This window comes from Nerophis lumbriciformis, linkage group LG32 (genome assembly GCF_033978685.3).
Source record: "Nerophis lumbriciformis linkage group LG32, RoL_Nlum_v2.1, whole genome shotgun sequence".
NCBI classification, from domain to species: Eukaryota; Metazoa; Chordata; class Actinopteri; order Syngnathiformes; family Syngnathidae; genus Nerophis; species Nerophis lumbriciformis.
In genome coordinates this window covers 551,142-568,302 of record NC_084579.2, presented here as the reverse complement: position 1 = coordinate 568,302, position 17,161 = coordinate 551,142, and the positions used below count along the sequence as shown (strand labels likewise).

The window sequence follows — 17,161 nt, the reverse complement described above, 5'->3', positions numbered from 1 at the left end:
CTTCATGATGATATCTCACATGTGCACATACGTGTGAGATATCACCTGATCATCTTCGTGATGATATCTCACATGTACGCATACGTGTGAGATATCACCTGATCATCTTCGTGATGATATCTCACATGTACGCATACGTGTGAGATATCACCTGATCATCTTCATGATGATATCTCACATGTACACATACGTGTGAGATATCACCTGATCATCTTCGTGATGATATCTCACATGTACGCATACGTGTGAGATATCACCTGATCATCTTCATGATATCTCACATGTACACATACGTATGAGATATCACCTGATCATCTTCATGATGATATCTCACATGTACGCATACGTGTGAGATATCACCCGATCATCTTCATGATGATATCTCACATGTACACATACGTGTGAGATATCACCCGATCATCTTCATGATGATATCTCACATGTACACATATGTGAGAGATATCACCTGATCATCTTCATGATTATATCTCACATGTACACATACGTGTGAGATATCACCTGATCATCTTCATGATGATATCTCACATGTACACATACGTGTGAGATATCACCTGATCATCTTCATGATGATATCTCACATGTACACATACGTGTGAGATATCACCCGATCATCTTCATGATGATATCTCACATGTACACATACGTGTGAGATATCACCCAATCATCTTCATAATGATATCTCACATGTACACATACGTGTGAGATATCACCCGATCATCTTCATAATGATATCTCACATGTACACATACGTGTGAGATATCACCCGATCATCTTCCTGATGATATCTCACATGTACACATACGTGAGAGATATCACCTGATCATCTTCATGATGATATCTCACATGTACACATACGTGTGAGATATCACCTGATCATCTTCATGATGATATCTCACATGTACACATACGTGTGAGATATCACCTGATCATCTTCATGATGATATCTCACAGTACACATATGTGTGAGATATCATCTGGAGTCTTGGGCAGTGGAGGGGAAGAGTGTGGCATAATGACATCTTTTTATGGGATGTCTTTGTGACGTCACATGACTTCCTGTGTGTTCCAGGTGTAGTGTATGTCTTTGAGACGTCACATGACTTCCTGTGTGTTCCAGGTGTAGTGTATGTCTTTGAGACGTCACATGACTTCCTGTGTGTTCCAGGTGTAGTGTATGTCTTTGTGACATCACATGACTTCCTGTGTGTTCCAGGTGTAGTGTATGTCTTTGTGACGTCACATGACTTCCTGTGTGTTCCAGGTGTAGTGTATGTCTTTGAGACGTCACATGACTTCCTGTGTGTTCCAGGTGTAGTGTATGTCTTTGTGACATCACATGACTTCCTGTGTGTTCCAGGTGGGACCAGCTGGCTCCCAGTTTGGGATCCTGGCCTGCTTGTTTGTGGAACTGTTCCAGAGCTGGCAGATCCTAGCGCAGCCTTGGCGGGCCTTCACCAAGCTGCTTTGCGTCGTCCTCTTCCTCTTTGCCTTTGGTCTGTTGCCGTGGATCGACAACTTCGCCCACATCAGCGGTTTCGTGTCGGGTTTCTTCCTGTCCTTCGCCTTCCTGCCGTACATCAGCTTCGGCCGCATGGACCTGTACCGCAAGCGCTGCCAGATCATGGTCTTCCTGCTGGTGTTCGTGGGCCTGTTCTCGGGCCTGGCGGTGCTCTTCTACGTCTACCCCATCACCTGCGAGTGGTGCGAGCTGCTCACCTGCATCCCCTTCACCGACAAGTTCTGCGAGAAGTACGACCTCAACGCGCACCTCCACTGAGGCGGGCGCAACTTTGGGTTCTTCTACTGCGGCAAGTCCAAACAAGGACCTCCTTCCTTCAGACACCGCGAGCACCTTTGAGGTGTCTGAAGGAAGGAGGTCAGCGCTGGTACACCTCAAACATTTCTTAGAGTTTTCTTACATCGGGGGAGGATCAGAGCCACATGTGGAAAATGTACTGCTCCAAAAACTTAAGTCCAAGTTTAGAAAGTCTGGGACATTGTTTTTCACAGGTTCTCATTTTTTGCCTTTTTTTTTTGCAGAGTTTTACCGAGCATTGTTGATTTTTTTTTTCTTCTTATAAGTTCTAGTGAATATATTATAATAAAATGTTTTTTTAAATACAATTTTTTGACTGAATTTTCCGGAAAGTTTTTTTTTTTTTTTATCAATTTTATTAATAAACAGCACTTAAAACCTAAATTCACACCCTTAAAATACATTCTCAAGGTGGAATTCTCATTTTTGTATCATTTGTAGCCACTAGATCACTAACACCACTTTTGATCGTATATTTATTTACTTTAAAACACATATTCTTACTTTTTAGAATATTTTTTTTACATTTTTGGGCATTATTGTTGTACTGCAGCACGACAGTTCACACAACTTCTATTTCTACCACAGCACTTGGGGGGGGAACTGTTTTTTGTTTTTTATTTCTCATTTTTCCAAATGAAAATACATCATTCTGACTTGAAATGAGATTCTAATAGTGTAATTCAATCCTGTTGCCATTACTGTTGACCTTATGCTCTGACAAGAGCATTACAATTTACCCGTTTAATGCTCATTTCATATTTGAAACACAAATTTGCTTTTTTCTGATTTCTCACAATTTATACTGAATTCTGGATTCAAAAAAATATTTTGGTATAAGGATTTTAGCTTTTACCTTCAGTTTTGGAACTTTCACTAAAAATACTTATTACTCATAATTTGTATTTAAACACATAAAACCCCTTACTGCATGCAACACTGTATAATATTCTATATATATATGATACCATTTTAAAATGATAATTGTTTTAATATGTGAAATTGTTCTCTTTTCCTCAATACTAATTGTGACTTTACCCCATATATACATACACACATTTATTTATACATATACATATATATAAATATATATATATATATATATATATATATATATATATATATATTTAAATATATATATATATATACATACATACATACATAGTGTATATATACACACACAGTATATATACACATTTATATATAAATGTGTGTGTATGTATGTATATGTATATATATATATATATATATATATATATATATATATATATATATATATATATATATATATATATACACACACACACATACATATATATGTACCTATAATGTACATACAGTACAGGCCAAAAGTTTGGACACACCTTCTCATTCAATGTGTTTTCTTTATGTTCATGACTATTTACATTGTAGATTGTCACATCAAAACTATGAATGAACACATGTGGAGTTATGTACTTAACAAAAAAATAACTGAAAACATGTTTTATATTGTAGTTTCTTCAAAATAGCCACCCTTTGCTCTGATTAGCACTATGCACACTCTTGGCATTCTCTCCATGAGCTTCAAGAGGTAGTCACCTGAAATGGTTTTCACTTCACAGGTGTGCTTGAAGCTCATGGAGAGAATGCCAAGAGTGTGCAAAGCAGTAATCAGAGCAAAGGGTGGCTATTTTGAAGAAACTACAATATAAAACATGTTTTCCAAACTACTGTACATATACATATACATATTTTATAGGTGTGTATATATACTGTATATATATACATATATGTTATAGGTATATTTACTTAATGGGTATATTTTCCACACTTGGCTCTTATTGTCTTCTTTAGGCAAACTGAAAGTGAAAAACAGGAAAGAAAGAAAATGGATCCAATATGAAAAACCTCTGGTGCCTTTTTGAAAGATAAAAATGTTTCAACTACTGCCATACTTTTTATTTTTATTTTTCTTTTTCTTTTGTTGCATCATGCTGAGCACTCCAATGTTTTCTTGTTGATTTGCTGTATTGTACGTGTTTTATTACTTGTGATGATGTCATCAACACGTGGTTCATACTTGTGAAGAAGTGATGATGTCATCAACACGTGTTTCTTACTTGTGAAGAAGTGATGATGTCATCAACACGTGTTTCTTACTTGTGAAGAAGGGATGATGTCATCAACACGGCAGCGTTTTAGTTGCCCGTCTGCTCCTCACCTGAACTGTCAAAAACAAACAAACTCAAGAAAAAAAGCACAAAGAAATAAAAAAGAAATGATGACATTAAAAATGGTGTCCGCTTCTCTCCACCTCACACCTGACCGCTTATGGTGACTCAGCCAACCCTTCATCGGGTCGCACTGTAGGTTATGTCGACAGCTGTTCACATTAAAACCCGTTTATGTCAGCTGCTTGTGCCCACAGCCACCTTCATTGACTACCGCTTATGTTGATGTGAGTCAGCCACCTTAGACTAATTGTACTGTAGGTTATGTTGACAGATTTTTACATAAAGAATCGCTTAGGTCGTCAACCACTTATTTTTGACAGCCGTTTATGTCGATCTGAGTTAGCCGACCCGAAACGTGTCACCTTAAACTAGTTGTAATGCAGGTTATGTTGACAGATGTTCATCTCGCCAGCAGCTTATATCAGCAACTGCTTATGTCTTCAACCGACATGTGTCAACCTAAACAGGTTCCACTGTAGGTTAAGCCGACAGCCGCTTATGTTGGCAACTTCCTACGTGGGCAAACGCTTACGTCGACAACCGCCTGTGCCGACAGACTGTATGTTATGCCGACGGTGGCTTTTGTCAACAACATCCTGGTCAGCAACAGACTGTGCCGCTTATGTTGACATGCGTCAGCCCACCCAAACGGTGTCACATTAAGCGGGTCGCACCGTAGCCTATGTTTATGGCGTCAACCGCTTACGCTGACAACCCCTTATGTCGTCAAGCGCTATGATGACCTGAGTCAGCCAGCCCACGATTTGTCGACTCAAACAGGTTCCACTGCCTATGCTGACACACGCTTATGTTGATGTGAGTCAGCCAAACCACGTGTCACATTAAGTGGGTTGCACTGCAGGTTATGTTGACAGCGCTTTATGGTGTCAACTGCTTACTTATGTTGTCAAACGCTTATGCCACACTTTCTCTGCAGGCCAGCTACTTCTAAATGTAGCAAGAGCAGGTTAACATTCATATACTGTACATCATTTATTTATGAGAGGTTAACATTCATATACTGTACATCATTTATTTATGAGGTAGCATTCATATACATCATTTATATTCATTTATATATGAGAGGTTAACATTCATATACATCATTTATATTCATTTATTTATGAGAGGTTAACATTCATATACTGTACATCATTTATTTATGAGAGGTTAACATTCATATACTGTACATCATTTATATTCATTTATTTATTTATGAGAGGTTAACATTCATATACATCATTTATATTCATTTATTTATGAGAGGTTAATATTCATATATTTATAGGGCTTTTATTGTGAAGACAGGAAGTGTGTGGTCAGTCTTTGGAGTTTTGCGAGAGTCTGTTGAAATAAAAAGTGTTTTTGTCTTAATAATGAAGTGGCAGCAGCAGCCACAAACTCCTCGGGTGTTGTCAATGTGAAGGAAGTGAGCAAAGTCTTGGTGAAGATTGCTGATCATGAAGAGTTTGCTAGCAGCCGCTGTTCCTGCGGGCGTAGGCGTGAGCCGCCAGCAGGTACTCCATCTCCCTGAAGTGCATGTTGGACACGCTGATGGCCGACGGGCCTTTCTCCTTGAAGCCGGCTTTCAGGTAGAAGGGCACCAGGAAGTCCTCGCATATGAGCAGAGCCCTGCGGGGCGTGGCCATGCAGCGCAGGTGTTGCAGGTACTGCAGGTAGCGCCACAGCAGGATGGAGCCTTTGCCTTGCTGGCGACATTGATGATGCACTGACAGCACGTGGATGTGCACCGTCGACGTGGACGCCACATGTCGTGTCATGGCCTCCTTTAAACATAAACATTCATTATTAACGTGTCATGGCCTCCTTTAAACATAAACAGCATTCATTATTGACTTTGTTCATATGTTTGTATTAGGGTTGTAGGTATACCCCTACTAGTATTATGGTTGAAGGGTATAGCGCTACTAGTATTAGGGTTGAAGGCTACAGCGCTACTAGTATTAGGGTTGAAGGGTATAGCGCTACTAGTATTAGGGTTGAAGGGTATAGCGCTACTAGTATTAGGGTTGAAGGGTATAGCGCTACTAGTATTAGGGTTGTACGCTATAGCGCCACTGGTATTAGGGTTGAAGGGTATAGCGCTACTAGTATTAGGGTTGAAGGGTATACCCCTACTAGCATTAGGGTTGAAGGGTATAGCGCTACTAGTATTATGGTTGAAGGGTATAGCGCTACTAGTATTAGGGTTGAAGGGTATAGCGCTACTAGTATTAGGGTTGAAGGGTATAGCGCTACTAGTATTAGGGTTGAAGGGTATAGCGCTACTAGTATTAGGGTTGTAGGGTATACCCCTACTAGTATTAGGGTTGTAGGGTATACCCCTACTAGCATTAGGGTTGAAGGGTATAGCGCTACTAGTATTAGGGTTGAAGGGTATAGCGCTACTAGTATTAGGGTTGAAGGGTATAGCGCTACTAGTATTAGGGTTGTAGGGTATACCCCTACTAGTATTAGGGTTGTAGGGTATACCCCTACTAGCATTAGGGTTGTAGGGTATACCCCTACTAGTATTAGGGTTGAAGGGTATAGCGCTACTAGTATTAGGGTTGAAGGGTATAGCGCTACTAGTATTAGGGTTGTAGGGTATAGCGCTACTAGTATTAGGGTTGTAGGGTATACCCCTACTAGCATTAGGGTTGTAGGGTATACCCCTACTAGTATTAGGGTTGTACGCTATAGTGCTACTAGTATTAGGGTTGTAGGGTATAGCGCTACTAGTATAGTATCGTGGTACTAATCAATCAAATACGGTACTATACCGCCTCTAAAAAATATGGGTCCCCCACCACCCTGTCGTCGTCACGTGGTAACATTGCTGGTTTCCAAGCAGAGGAGCATGTTGGGCAGCGCACACACACAGAGTACTTACAAGCAGACACAGTGTGTAGACAGAAAAGGGAGAATGGACGCATTTTGGTGTAAAAAGTCAAGATAAAGGTGAAGTTATAACACTGAAACACCCTCAGGAAGAGCTGCTTTAACACATGGCTAACATCCATCCACAGTGTTTTAGCTACTTCTAAATCACTAATCCTGGTCTCCATGGCCACAAAAAAAGTAAGTTTCTTACAAGTATTATTATCACTGGAGGACGAGGAATAGCTAAACATGCTTCACTACACACCGTAGGAGGATACAATAGCTCACCACCGTCACAATGTAAACAAATGCCATGGGTGGATCTACACCTGACATCCACTGTAATGATACCAAGTACAGGAGCGTATCTAGTCGATACTACTATGATTACATGGATATTTTTTATCGTCTTCTATCTTTTCTACCCTAAGATTTTTTTGTTCAAATAATGCCATTTTTGTGGTCTCCTTTATTTCTAAAAGTACCAGTAGCAAAATATTGGTATAGGGACAACACTAGTTTGATTCATATTTTATTTCTAAAAGTACCAGTAGCAAAATATTGGTATAGAGACAACACTCGTTTGATGAATATTTTTGGATGGAAATCTATTTTTCAATATGTATCATTTGACTGTACTTTAAATGGTCATTTTCCTGAATGATAAGACTTCAGCAATGAACTACTGGAAAGAAACATTTCACTTGGAGTGTCTTTGGCTACATTTTACATTCATATTTCAAATTCCAGCCAAATGATAAATACTTTGTAGTTTAGTTTGCACGTTATAAATCAACTACGATGCTTCAAAAAGTTCAAATGAGCTTTCCCCCCATAAATTGTACTGTTTTGAAACTTGTTTTCGTCACTTTAGGCCTCCATCACTTTTTGAATAAACCTTTTATTTTGCATCTAATTCATCATTAAAACTAAAATATGACTTAAAACATGTTTTCATGTACATGGACAAGCGGTAGAAAATGGAGACATTATACCTTAACTGGAATGCTTTAAAAACAACTTTTTTTTTCTTCCAATTCCTTCCTAAAACACTCAATTGTGTCAATTGTATCCATTTAACTACACACACCTTTTCATTTCAAATGTCTTTACTCATGTATTTATCTATGTTTCCATTTAACTACACACACCTTTTCATTTCAAATGTCTTTACTCATGTATTTATCTATGTTTCCATTTAACTACGCACACCTTTTCATTTCAAATGTCTTAGTCATGTATTTATCTATGTTTCCATTTAACTACGGAAGCCTTTTCATTTCAAATGTCTTTACTCGTAGTTCACCTTTTCTTTTTTTCATCTTTGGACTTTTAACGCTTTAAAAATGTTCAATTTGGACTTTGATCCTTTTAAATGCTGGTACTCGTTATTCATAGATAAAATTCTAAATACTTTCATTTTTAAACATTTGAAAATGGTCTTTCTAATTTAAAGTAGCATTTTGACACACATAATGTATGCCTAAAATGCAGACTTGACACATTTTAAAAGAGAATATTGTGAAGGTTAACCTAAACATTTATGACTTAAAGGAGTAGCTGGTATATTGTATTGATTGTTGTATTCCAACCTGTGAAAGCCTCTTTTTGTCCCAACCCGTTCCAATGATGAAGGCGACCAGCTGGCCCTCCTCAAACCAGCCCAAGGACAGCTCAGGACATTGACCCAGGAAGTGCAGGACCTCTTCCAGGGTCAAAGGGCACTCACCGGACACAGAGATGAAGGCTGGAGGAGGTCAAAGTTGCATTAATGAGGAGGACGAGTCCTAACCCTAAAACTAAGCTCTTGATATTTTCAAATCTTCTTGAAAAAGTCACTTCGCTGAGCTTTTTCTTTTTATCCATTTCAACTGTCTTTTATATTTTCTATGTGCACTACTGTCATGCTTTTACTGAATGAATGCTTTGTGCTTCTTGTCTTTTGGCTTATTATTTTTGACATGTTACCTTTAAAGTGTCCAGCACAGCAGTCTTTGTTACATCAATAAATCTACCTTGACCTGAAGGAAAGTTTAGAGGGCACAGAAGAATGTGATTCAGCAAACAAAGGTAAATAACCTCATCAAATATGTCAAATTACTGCTAAAAAAAAATCTTGTATTTTACTGCAATATTTTCAATTTGAAGTATTTAACGTTTAAAGAATTTAAAAAATGAAGTATCTGGGTGACAATTTTAAATGTGAATAATTGAGCTTTATGGGAATTTTTGCTTCTCTGTCCACTAAAAAGCATGCATCTTCACATTTTGTAATCATTATATTTTTAACCAAAACCTGCCCTCCATAAAGTAGTTTTTTAAGGTTCCTTTACATTTAAACTAACTAATAATTAAATAAGCAGATGAAAGATTTAGAGATGTGTTTCCATTGGTCAACAATAATGTGAAGGTATAATGTTATTATTGCACATTTAACTAATAATTAAATAAACAGATGAAAGATTTAGAGATGTGTTTCTATTGGTCAACAATAATGTGAAGGTATAATGTTATTATTGCACATTTAACAAATAATTAAATAAACAGATGAAAGATTTAGAGATGTGTTTCCATTGGTCAACAATAATGTGAAGGTATAATGTTATTATTGCACATTTAACCAATATTATTATATTATGTTATTATTGCACATTTAACCAATAATTAAATAAACTAATAATTAAATAAACAGATGAAAGATTTAGAGATGTGTTTCCATTGGTCAACAATAATGTGAAGGTATAATGTTATTATTGCACAAATTGTTTGTGTTAACTACTTTTTATTACATTTTATTTTATTTTGGCCCAGTCCAACAAAAAGCATCTCCATTTGTTGAAATACATTTTTATCACAAAAAGTAACATTTATGAAGAACACAACTCCCAATTTTGTAATTTAGTTGTTATATTTGGACATAAAATAGAGATTTGTGTTTTGTATTTTCTTTCTTAATGACAAACATCTTTGCACAGTTTAGTTCAACACAAATACAGAAAGTGGCTCATAACATTTTTTTTTGTATATAACGAGGATCAAATACAAATGTTTCAAGGTAAAAAATATTTAGTTTCACAAATGGAAGATAAGGGTTTTTCCATTGCAGTTTTGATGAACACAACTATAACATGTTAATATTTGATCAATGTAATATTTTCTATGATGATTTTCACCTGTCAATACAAGTATTTTATTGTCGGCCATACCTTCTCTCTCGATCTCAAAGACACTGATGGCGTCCTGAGGCGTCAGGTTCCTAAACTCGCTGGCGGGCAGCGTGTGTCTCCTCTGTCTCAGCGGGCTGCCCACCTGGACAGGTGTCTTCAGGAAGAAAGGTTTGAGGGAAGGTGAGCTGCTCAGCTGCTGCTGGCTCATGTTTGCCTTCTTGGGAGATGAGTCTGACTCTCCTCCTCCTGTCTGCTCCCTATGAGCTCTCACACACATGACACATGTCCAAAGATGACGTCACATGTCCAAAGATGGCGTCACATGTCCAAAGATGGCGTCACATGTCCAAAGATGGCGTCACTTGTCCAAAGATGACGTCACTTGTCCAAAGATGACGTCACTTGTCCAAAGATGACGTCACATGTCCAAATCCTCCTCTCATGATGTTTGCTTCAACCTTCATTTTAAACCACTTTAAATGATCACTTCTCATTTAGATTTCGCTGACTTTCGAAAATTGCACATTAAATGTTGTTTTTTATACTGTTATAATGCTAACTGGTTAGCTTGCTGATGCTAAGGCCATTCAATGTAGGCTAAGTAAATACCCTATTAATAATACTATCTACTCTAGCAGATATCTATAAATACAAACGATAAATGAATGAATACATATAAATGTTGCTAGATATTTATTGGATTATTTTTCTATCTTGTTAGTTTTGTGAAGCTAATGCTAAGCTAATGCTAACTGGCTTGAATTCAGCTAAGGAGCAATTAACTCATGCTGGAGGGAATTAAATCTTAGACAATTTTGGTCAATGTAGCCCTGTCGTGACTAGTCTTACCAGAAAAGAACAGAAACATTATTGCTAGTTAGTTGATAAATAAAATACATGTTATTTTCCTAAAAGAAGTCTTGTCACATGTTAGCTTGCTGGTGCTAAAGCTAGCTAATGTATCTCACCATATAATGAAATACATCAATACAATTGCTGCTACACTGCATTGTTATTGAATGTTTACTGTATACAGTTTAAAATAAATATATCGTGCTAATCTATTCCGGTTTGTGCTAAGCTAATATGACCGCCTCTCTTGTTAGCTTGCTGATGCTACATTGCTAGCACAAGCCATAATGTAACAATGACAAAGGTAATAGTGTAATAATGCAGGAATGTAACAATAATAATGTAATAATGTAGGCTCATGTCTTGCCTTAATTGCAGAAGATGAGATTGAAGGCACAACAATGTCAGTGTGTCTTCTCTTCCCTCTTTTCCCGCCAATACTTACTTCCTATCAACAACGTCACTTCCCTATCTCTCCCCGGAAGTCCCGCCCCCCGGCCCAAGTCATTGGCTAACAGCCCGCAGCCAGCCGCTACAATACATTGATTGATTGATTAATTGAGACTTTTATTAGTAGATTGCACAGTGAAGTACATATTCCCTACAATTGACCACTAAATGGTGACACCCCAATAAGTTTTTACACTTGTTTAAGTCGGGGTCCACTTAAATTGATTCATGATACACTATCATATATACTATCATCATAATAGTCATCACACAAGATCATCACATTGAATTATTTACATTATTTACAATTACATACACGTCCCCCGTCAGTCAATGTTAGTACTCTGTGTTTCTACTTATTTGGATTAATATTATTTCTCAATTGTTTGTAAATGTTGGAATTTATAATAAAGGTTTATAAAATTCCCCCCAAATATGTTATTACTTTGTTAGAAACAAATATCCACCCATCGATTTTCCACCGAGTTAATGCTAAATATATCCATCCATTTCTACCGCTATATCTGATACTTAAATAGCCTGCTGGTGCAAAAGCTAATTGTGCTACTCTAAGGTTGAGATATCTCGCAATTAACCTTAGAAAAAAAAGTAAATAAATATTGCCAGCAAGTCGACAACATAATACTTTGTCAAACAACAACTTGCTAAATATGTTTTGCGGTCAATTCCTCCCACTTCCAAAAACATGCACCTGGGGATAGGTTGATTGGCAATACTAAATTGGCCCTAGTGTGTGGATGTGAGTGTGAATGTTGTCTGTCTATCTGTGTTGGCCCTGCGATGAGGTGGCGACTTGTCCAGGGTGTACCCCGCCTTCCGCCCGGTTGTAGCTGAGATAGGCTCCAGCGCCCCCCGCGACCCCAAAAGGGAATAAGCGGTAGAAAATGGATGGATGGATGGGTCACAAACACACTCTGGTGTAATTTGATTGATCCAAATGTTAACCAAAATTCTACTTTTTTCTTGTCTTTTAGATAAAAGTCTGGGCATGACGCCCACGCACGTGTTGTGCTGTCAGGGCAGAGGTGCACGTTCTTGGAGATTAAGGGCATGAGGGCTGGGAGCTTTCCATCAGGAGGATTGTGTGCCCTGGAAGAGGTTTAACGCCGGCTGACTAATGAAACGTGCTAAAGCTGTTTACAGCCAAGACAAGACGCACACGTTTGCTCTTTTATTGATCTCATGCTGCTATACACACACAAGAGGCTTCTCTACAGGATTTCATGTGGACTTGTTGTCCTGTTTACTAGATTCAATCATGGTCAGAACAAGGACAGGAAGGCACGGTGTTGAGTTGAAATGGCACAGAGAAGGAGCCAAAGAAAGAAAAGCCTTAAAAAGCGTCTGAAAAATGCACATATTGTTGGATGTAGCCTTGAACTCCTTGCTTAAATGCATAATTATATAACACACAACACTTATATTTCATATTGTCTAATTACAATAACGAAAAGTTAAATATACACTTTGTAGCATTTTTGCAAGGATGTCTTAATGCAAACAAACGGGGGAAATAATCGATTGAAGGCACAGAGATGTACAGAATGCTCCTTTTTTTTCTAAACTGCTTCAAAAAAACAGACAGCCGAAGCAACTTAACTAGTTGACAATGAATTCATGTTGCAGCGCTTATTGATTTATTCGTAATGTACACCTTTAGCTGCATCTATGTCTATATCAGCATGGTATGTTTTTTCCAAAATAACATATATATCGTATGAGTATACAATTGTAAAAAGTAACACAGGACTTTTAGAATAGATTTTGGTGTGTTTTAAATAATAAAAGGTATCTGCGTAACATTATGAGGAAGCATTTAGGCCACGCTGAAAAGATTCATAATTTTGCATTAAAAAATTATAAATTGCGGAAAAACGTCACATTTACCTAAATCAAAATAAAAAAAACATGTGTTTATCACGTGGGGCGGTATAGCTCGGTTGGTAGAATGGCCGTGCCAGCAACTTGAGGGTTGCAGGTTCGATCCCCGCTTCCGCCATCCTAGTCACTGCCGTTGTGTCCTTGGGCAAGACACTTTACCCCAGTGCCACCCACACTGCTTTAAATGGAACTTAGATATTGGCTTTCACTATGTAAAGCGCTTTGAGTCACTAGAGAAAAAACGCTATATGAATATAATTCACTTCACTTCATGTGAGGCTAAAGTCTTAATTTTATAATAAAAATGACAACGAAAGGCGGAAATAAAGTCACAAGTTCATTGCAGAAATATTATCATAAATTGATGTTAAAAATCGGAATATTGTGAGAGTAAAATAATTCCGCATTTTTTTTGTTTAATTTACTCAAAACTACTTTCATTGATCTTTTCAGCGTAGCCTTAATTTACCTTTTGAATAGAAAATGTTATCTCAGCACAAACCCCGCATGGATTATAAACTAAGTGTAAAAATCACTTCCAAAAAGTCAGTAAAATACAGAATGTTGGATTGAATAAATATATGGTGAGTGTGCTATTACAACATAGACAGAAGGTTAAAACTATCTGAATGAGATGAACAGGAAGTGTGCTTTGAACAGCACTGCTGGGACTAGCAGTCCGAAGCATCCACATTGCGTACAAGTTTCCTAAACGTTAGCCTCGATGGAGTGGAGGAAAACCTCCGTGATACTCGCTGACAAGGAGGCGGGAAGGCATGGATGTGGATGAAGGGGAGGTCAGGGGAGAAGGAGCTCGTCCTCCCTGTGGAAGCTGCTCGAGGGGCACAGGAGAGGCTGGCTGGAGCAGTTTGTGCTCTGACTCTTCAGGCTCTCCGTGGACTCGGACGACCCTGGAGGAGACGTGGAGGTTAAGACGGGAGCGTTGCGGGCCAAGGCAGGTAGAAAGCCAACCAGAGGGGGACAGAAAAGCCTACGTACCGCTGTTACTCCTCCATACCAACAGAGCAGGAGTCAGGACCTAGGACTGATGAGGAGGAGGAGGCGGGAAGAAGAGTGGAGGACAGCCAAGAGCGCAAGGGGAAGGAATGTTAGGAAACGAGAGGAGCATGCCGCTCGCAGTTAAAGCAAAGCATCCGGAAACACATTGGAAGACGACAGACAAAAACGATGTAAGAGTGGACGCTTAACACGAGAGGAACCCAATTCATTAGGTACACATGCTCATGAGCTCTAATGGAGAGAGGCTGTTACTTCTTAAATCTGGAAATATATTTGCGGGTTTCTTTTCTCTGCTATAAAAAGCAAATAAGTGGTGCACTCTGCAGGGGGGGGTCAAAGTGTGCATTAGCTATGATTCCAGCAGAGGGCGCTGTCCTTAATGTGAATGTACTCAACACCTTCAGCAGGAAGATGCTTTAACATGATAGTGTGTCTTGTATGTACAATCATGTATACTATATGCTTGTACTACTTTCTTAATAGGGCTCTCAAAAAAATGCTCGATTTTCGAATGAATCGCGACTCATACTTGTAACGATTCTTAATCGATAAAAAAAAAAAATTGATAAAAATTGTTTTTAAAAAAAAAAATCAGTTCTGTCCATCTACTCAGGAAAATCATATAGTTGATGTAGATGATCTATATCTGCTCTACACATTTACTTTACACAAGAAAAGTGTTGCTTTAGTTGTATTTGACTTTATTAAATGTTTGGGTAGAATTTTATTAAACAAAAGCACGTTTCTTTAAAGTAATATATTAACTGATCAGAGCTATTATCTATCGTTTTGAATGGAGAATGGATTCTGAATTGAACCATTAGCCCCAAAAATCGTGTGGTGCCCAAAGATTTGCAGCCCTATTTCTTAATGTGTAAAACTACAGTACCGGTATATTGCATTTTGGTCTTAGTATATTTATTTTCTAAATACCAATTAAAAGACAAACCGGTTATAATAGAATAAACAACAAGTAAAATTATATTAATAGTAACGATAAGTTAAAATAAAAATAACAAAATAATAAAATTATGTTTTTCCGGGTTTTTTTTTCTTTATTCCATTATTTTACTTTTTACACTTATTTTTTTCTATCAAACGGTGTGTTTTTTGTGTCATGAATACAATTCAATAAAATGATTGTTAATTAAATGCAAAAATCCTCACATTTATTGGTACAATACATATGGGAACATTTTGACCAGTATTTTAGGTCAAAGCATAAAAATTCTGTAAATGTATCAATAAAAGCATATTATGCTTGTGTAAAGTACTTTTACTTAACATTTATTTTGTCAGCAAAGTCAGACCGGATGTTGCCCATAGCGCTGTTATTGTGAAAAAAGAGCGAGAGAGACTCTCCAGTTGGGACTGCTGTCCTGTTTGTACATTGATCTTACATCGACGATGTCGTTCACCACAACACAAGCAGATGAGATGTGTTGTGTGTGTATGGATTGTTCTTGCTCGCTTTAGCTCCGTAGTTTAGTGGCTGTTTCAAGTGGCTGTCTCCACATTGTTTAGTTCAGGACGGGGCTGCTGAGAAGAATGAGCGGTACTGAACACACTATTTTCCCAAACAAAGCTTCCTTTTTCTCACAATGAGAGCATTTTGCTCACTTTTACTGTATGTCAATCAACGTCCATTACATTTTTCCTTTAACAGCGGGTTTCGTTTTATTGGTCAATTCTGTGATTTGGTTCACAGTTACGTTAACGTTGAAATGATATGGCCATACTTTCTCTGTTGAGTTTAGTGATTACTGATTAGGCACACTAGCATTGTGTCAAATAAAAACTAACAACCATGGTGAGATAATAGACATGGTCCTTTTTTTTTAAATTATTCATCTGCTCACTCATCCGTTTTACCATTACAAGCTCAGGGGTTTTTGCGTGCATGTTACGCCACCCATTAATCTTTTTTTTTTTTTTTCAATTATAATAATTATAGGAGTCCAAAGACATGCACCTGGGCATAGGTTGATTGGCAACACTAAATGGTCCCTAGTGTGTGAATGTGAGTGTGAATGTTGTCTGTCTATCTGTGTTGGCCCTGCGATGAGGTGGCGACTTGTCCAGGGTGTACCCCGCCTTCCGCCCGAATGCAGCTCCAGCACCCCCCGCTACCCCGAAAAGGGATAAGCGGTAGAAAATGGATGGATGGATGGAATTATAGGATAGTGAGAGGCCAAAATCGAAATAAAGATTACAATTTGATTAATTGTCCATCCCTAAATTACAGTACACGTGAAAGTGTCAAAATATGCATGATTATCTTTGTAAAAGCAGCATTCAATGATCCAGCTCTTGTATTAGATCAAGCAGGTGTGCCAAATGAAGTGTCCACTAAATTCCTCAGAAATACATAGACGAAGTGATATTAATGACTATTTACTGTAATCTCTCTCACCTGGCAGCGACAGTTCTCCCGGCGGGTCGCTCTGCGTTTTGGTCAAGCTGCTGTGCTCACTGCCGCAGTCCTGGAGGATGTCGGCACCGGCGTGCATCCTGTCCTCTGGAGCACCCGGGAGAGAAGTGTCCGTCAAATGCATCGCCGGCCCACTTTTTACGTCTCAGATCGTACACACTCACCATCATCTGGGGACAGCGAGTCGGCGACGTCTTCAGTTGCTGTGGCCTGCAAGAAAAAAAGAGGAAGAGGTATCATCACATGTGAATGCTGGAGTGAGAAGCAACCAGGGATGGGTAATATGGCCTAAAATATATACATATACTACCATATATCATCTGGCATGTAAATGATAATAACATATTGTCAAAACAAGTTCAAAAAGCTCCTAGCTGCTGACATGCGGTAAAATATTGGGTCA

The 17,161-nt window shown here is 38.2% G+C and overlaps 3 protein-coding genes across 5 annotated transcripts in view; 1 reads left to right on the top strand and 2 right to left on the bottom strand.

The window, feature by feature from the left end:
• rhbdf1a (rhomboid 5 homolog 1a (Drosophila)) overlaps positions 1 to 2,215 on the top strand; it is an 89,311-nt gene extending 87,096 nt beyond the window's left edge. For both annotated transcript variants that reach the window (XM_061981236.2, XM_061981237.2), the window contains one exon: positions 1,379 to 2,215. In XM_061981236.2, coding sequence (XP_061837220.1) covers positions 1,379 to 1,798 — 420 coding nt within the window. In that variant the 3' untranslated portion in view covers positions 1,799 to 2,215. The remainder of the gene's footprint in view (positions 1 to 1,378) is intronic.
• A 2,889-nt stretch (positions 2,216 to 5,104) lies between these two features.
• On the bottom strand, positions 5,105 to 11,543 carry aanat2 (arylalkylamine N-acetyltransferase 2). The gene is made up of 3 exons (XM_061981238.2): positions 10,143 to 11,543; positions 8,529 to 8,683; positions 5,105 to 5,840 (listed from the first exon to the last, which is right to left on the bottom strand). The coding sequence occupies exons 1-3, from the start codon at positions 10,378 to 10,380 to the stop codon at positions 5,526 to 5,528; spliced, it is 708 nt and encodes a 235-aa protein (XP_061837222.1). The 5' UTR covers positions 10,381 to 11,543; the 3' UTR covers positions 5,105 to 5,525.
• A 1,041-nt stretch (positions 11,544 to 12,584) lies between these two features.
• mgrn1b (mahogunin, ring finger 1b) overlaps positions 12,585 to 17,161 on the bottom strand; it is a 15,881-nt gene continuing 11,304 nt past the window's right edge. The window contains exons 14-17 of one of the 2 annotated variants that reach the window (XM_061981248.1): positions 16,923 to 16,968; positions 16,741 to 16,845; positions 14,307 to 14,352; positions 12,585 to 14,218 (exon numbers count right to left, since the gene is read on the bottom strand). In XM_061981248.1, coding sequence (XP_061837232.1) covers positions 14,312 to 14,352; positions 16,741 to 16,845; positions 16,923 to 16,968 — 192 coding nt within the window. In that variant the 3' untranslated portion in view covers positions 12,585 to 14,218; positions 14,307 to 14,311. The remainder of the gene's footprint in view (positions 14,219 to 14,306; positions 14,353 to 16,740; positions 16,846 to 16,922; positions 16,969 to 17,161) is intronic. The other variant, XM_061981247.1, reaches the window with a different exon arrangement.

Bases quoted from the DNA above. Each gene is read 5' to 3' on its own strand.
- aanat2 (XM_061981238.2), bottom strand. From the start codon at position 10,380: ATGTGTGTGAGAGCTCATAGGGAGCAGACAGGAGGAGGAGAGTCAGAC. The intron at 8,684-10,142 runs GTATGGCCGACA...GACCTCCTCCAG, and splicing joins CTTTGAGATCGAGAGAGAAG to CCTTCATCTCTGTGTCCGGT. The intron at 5,841-8,528 runs GTTGGAATACAA...TTATGTTTAAAG, and splicing joins ACAAAAAGAGGCTTTCACAG to GAGGCCATGACACGACATGT.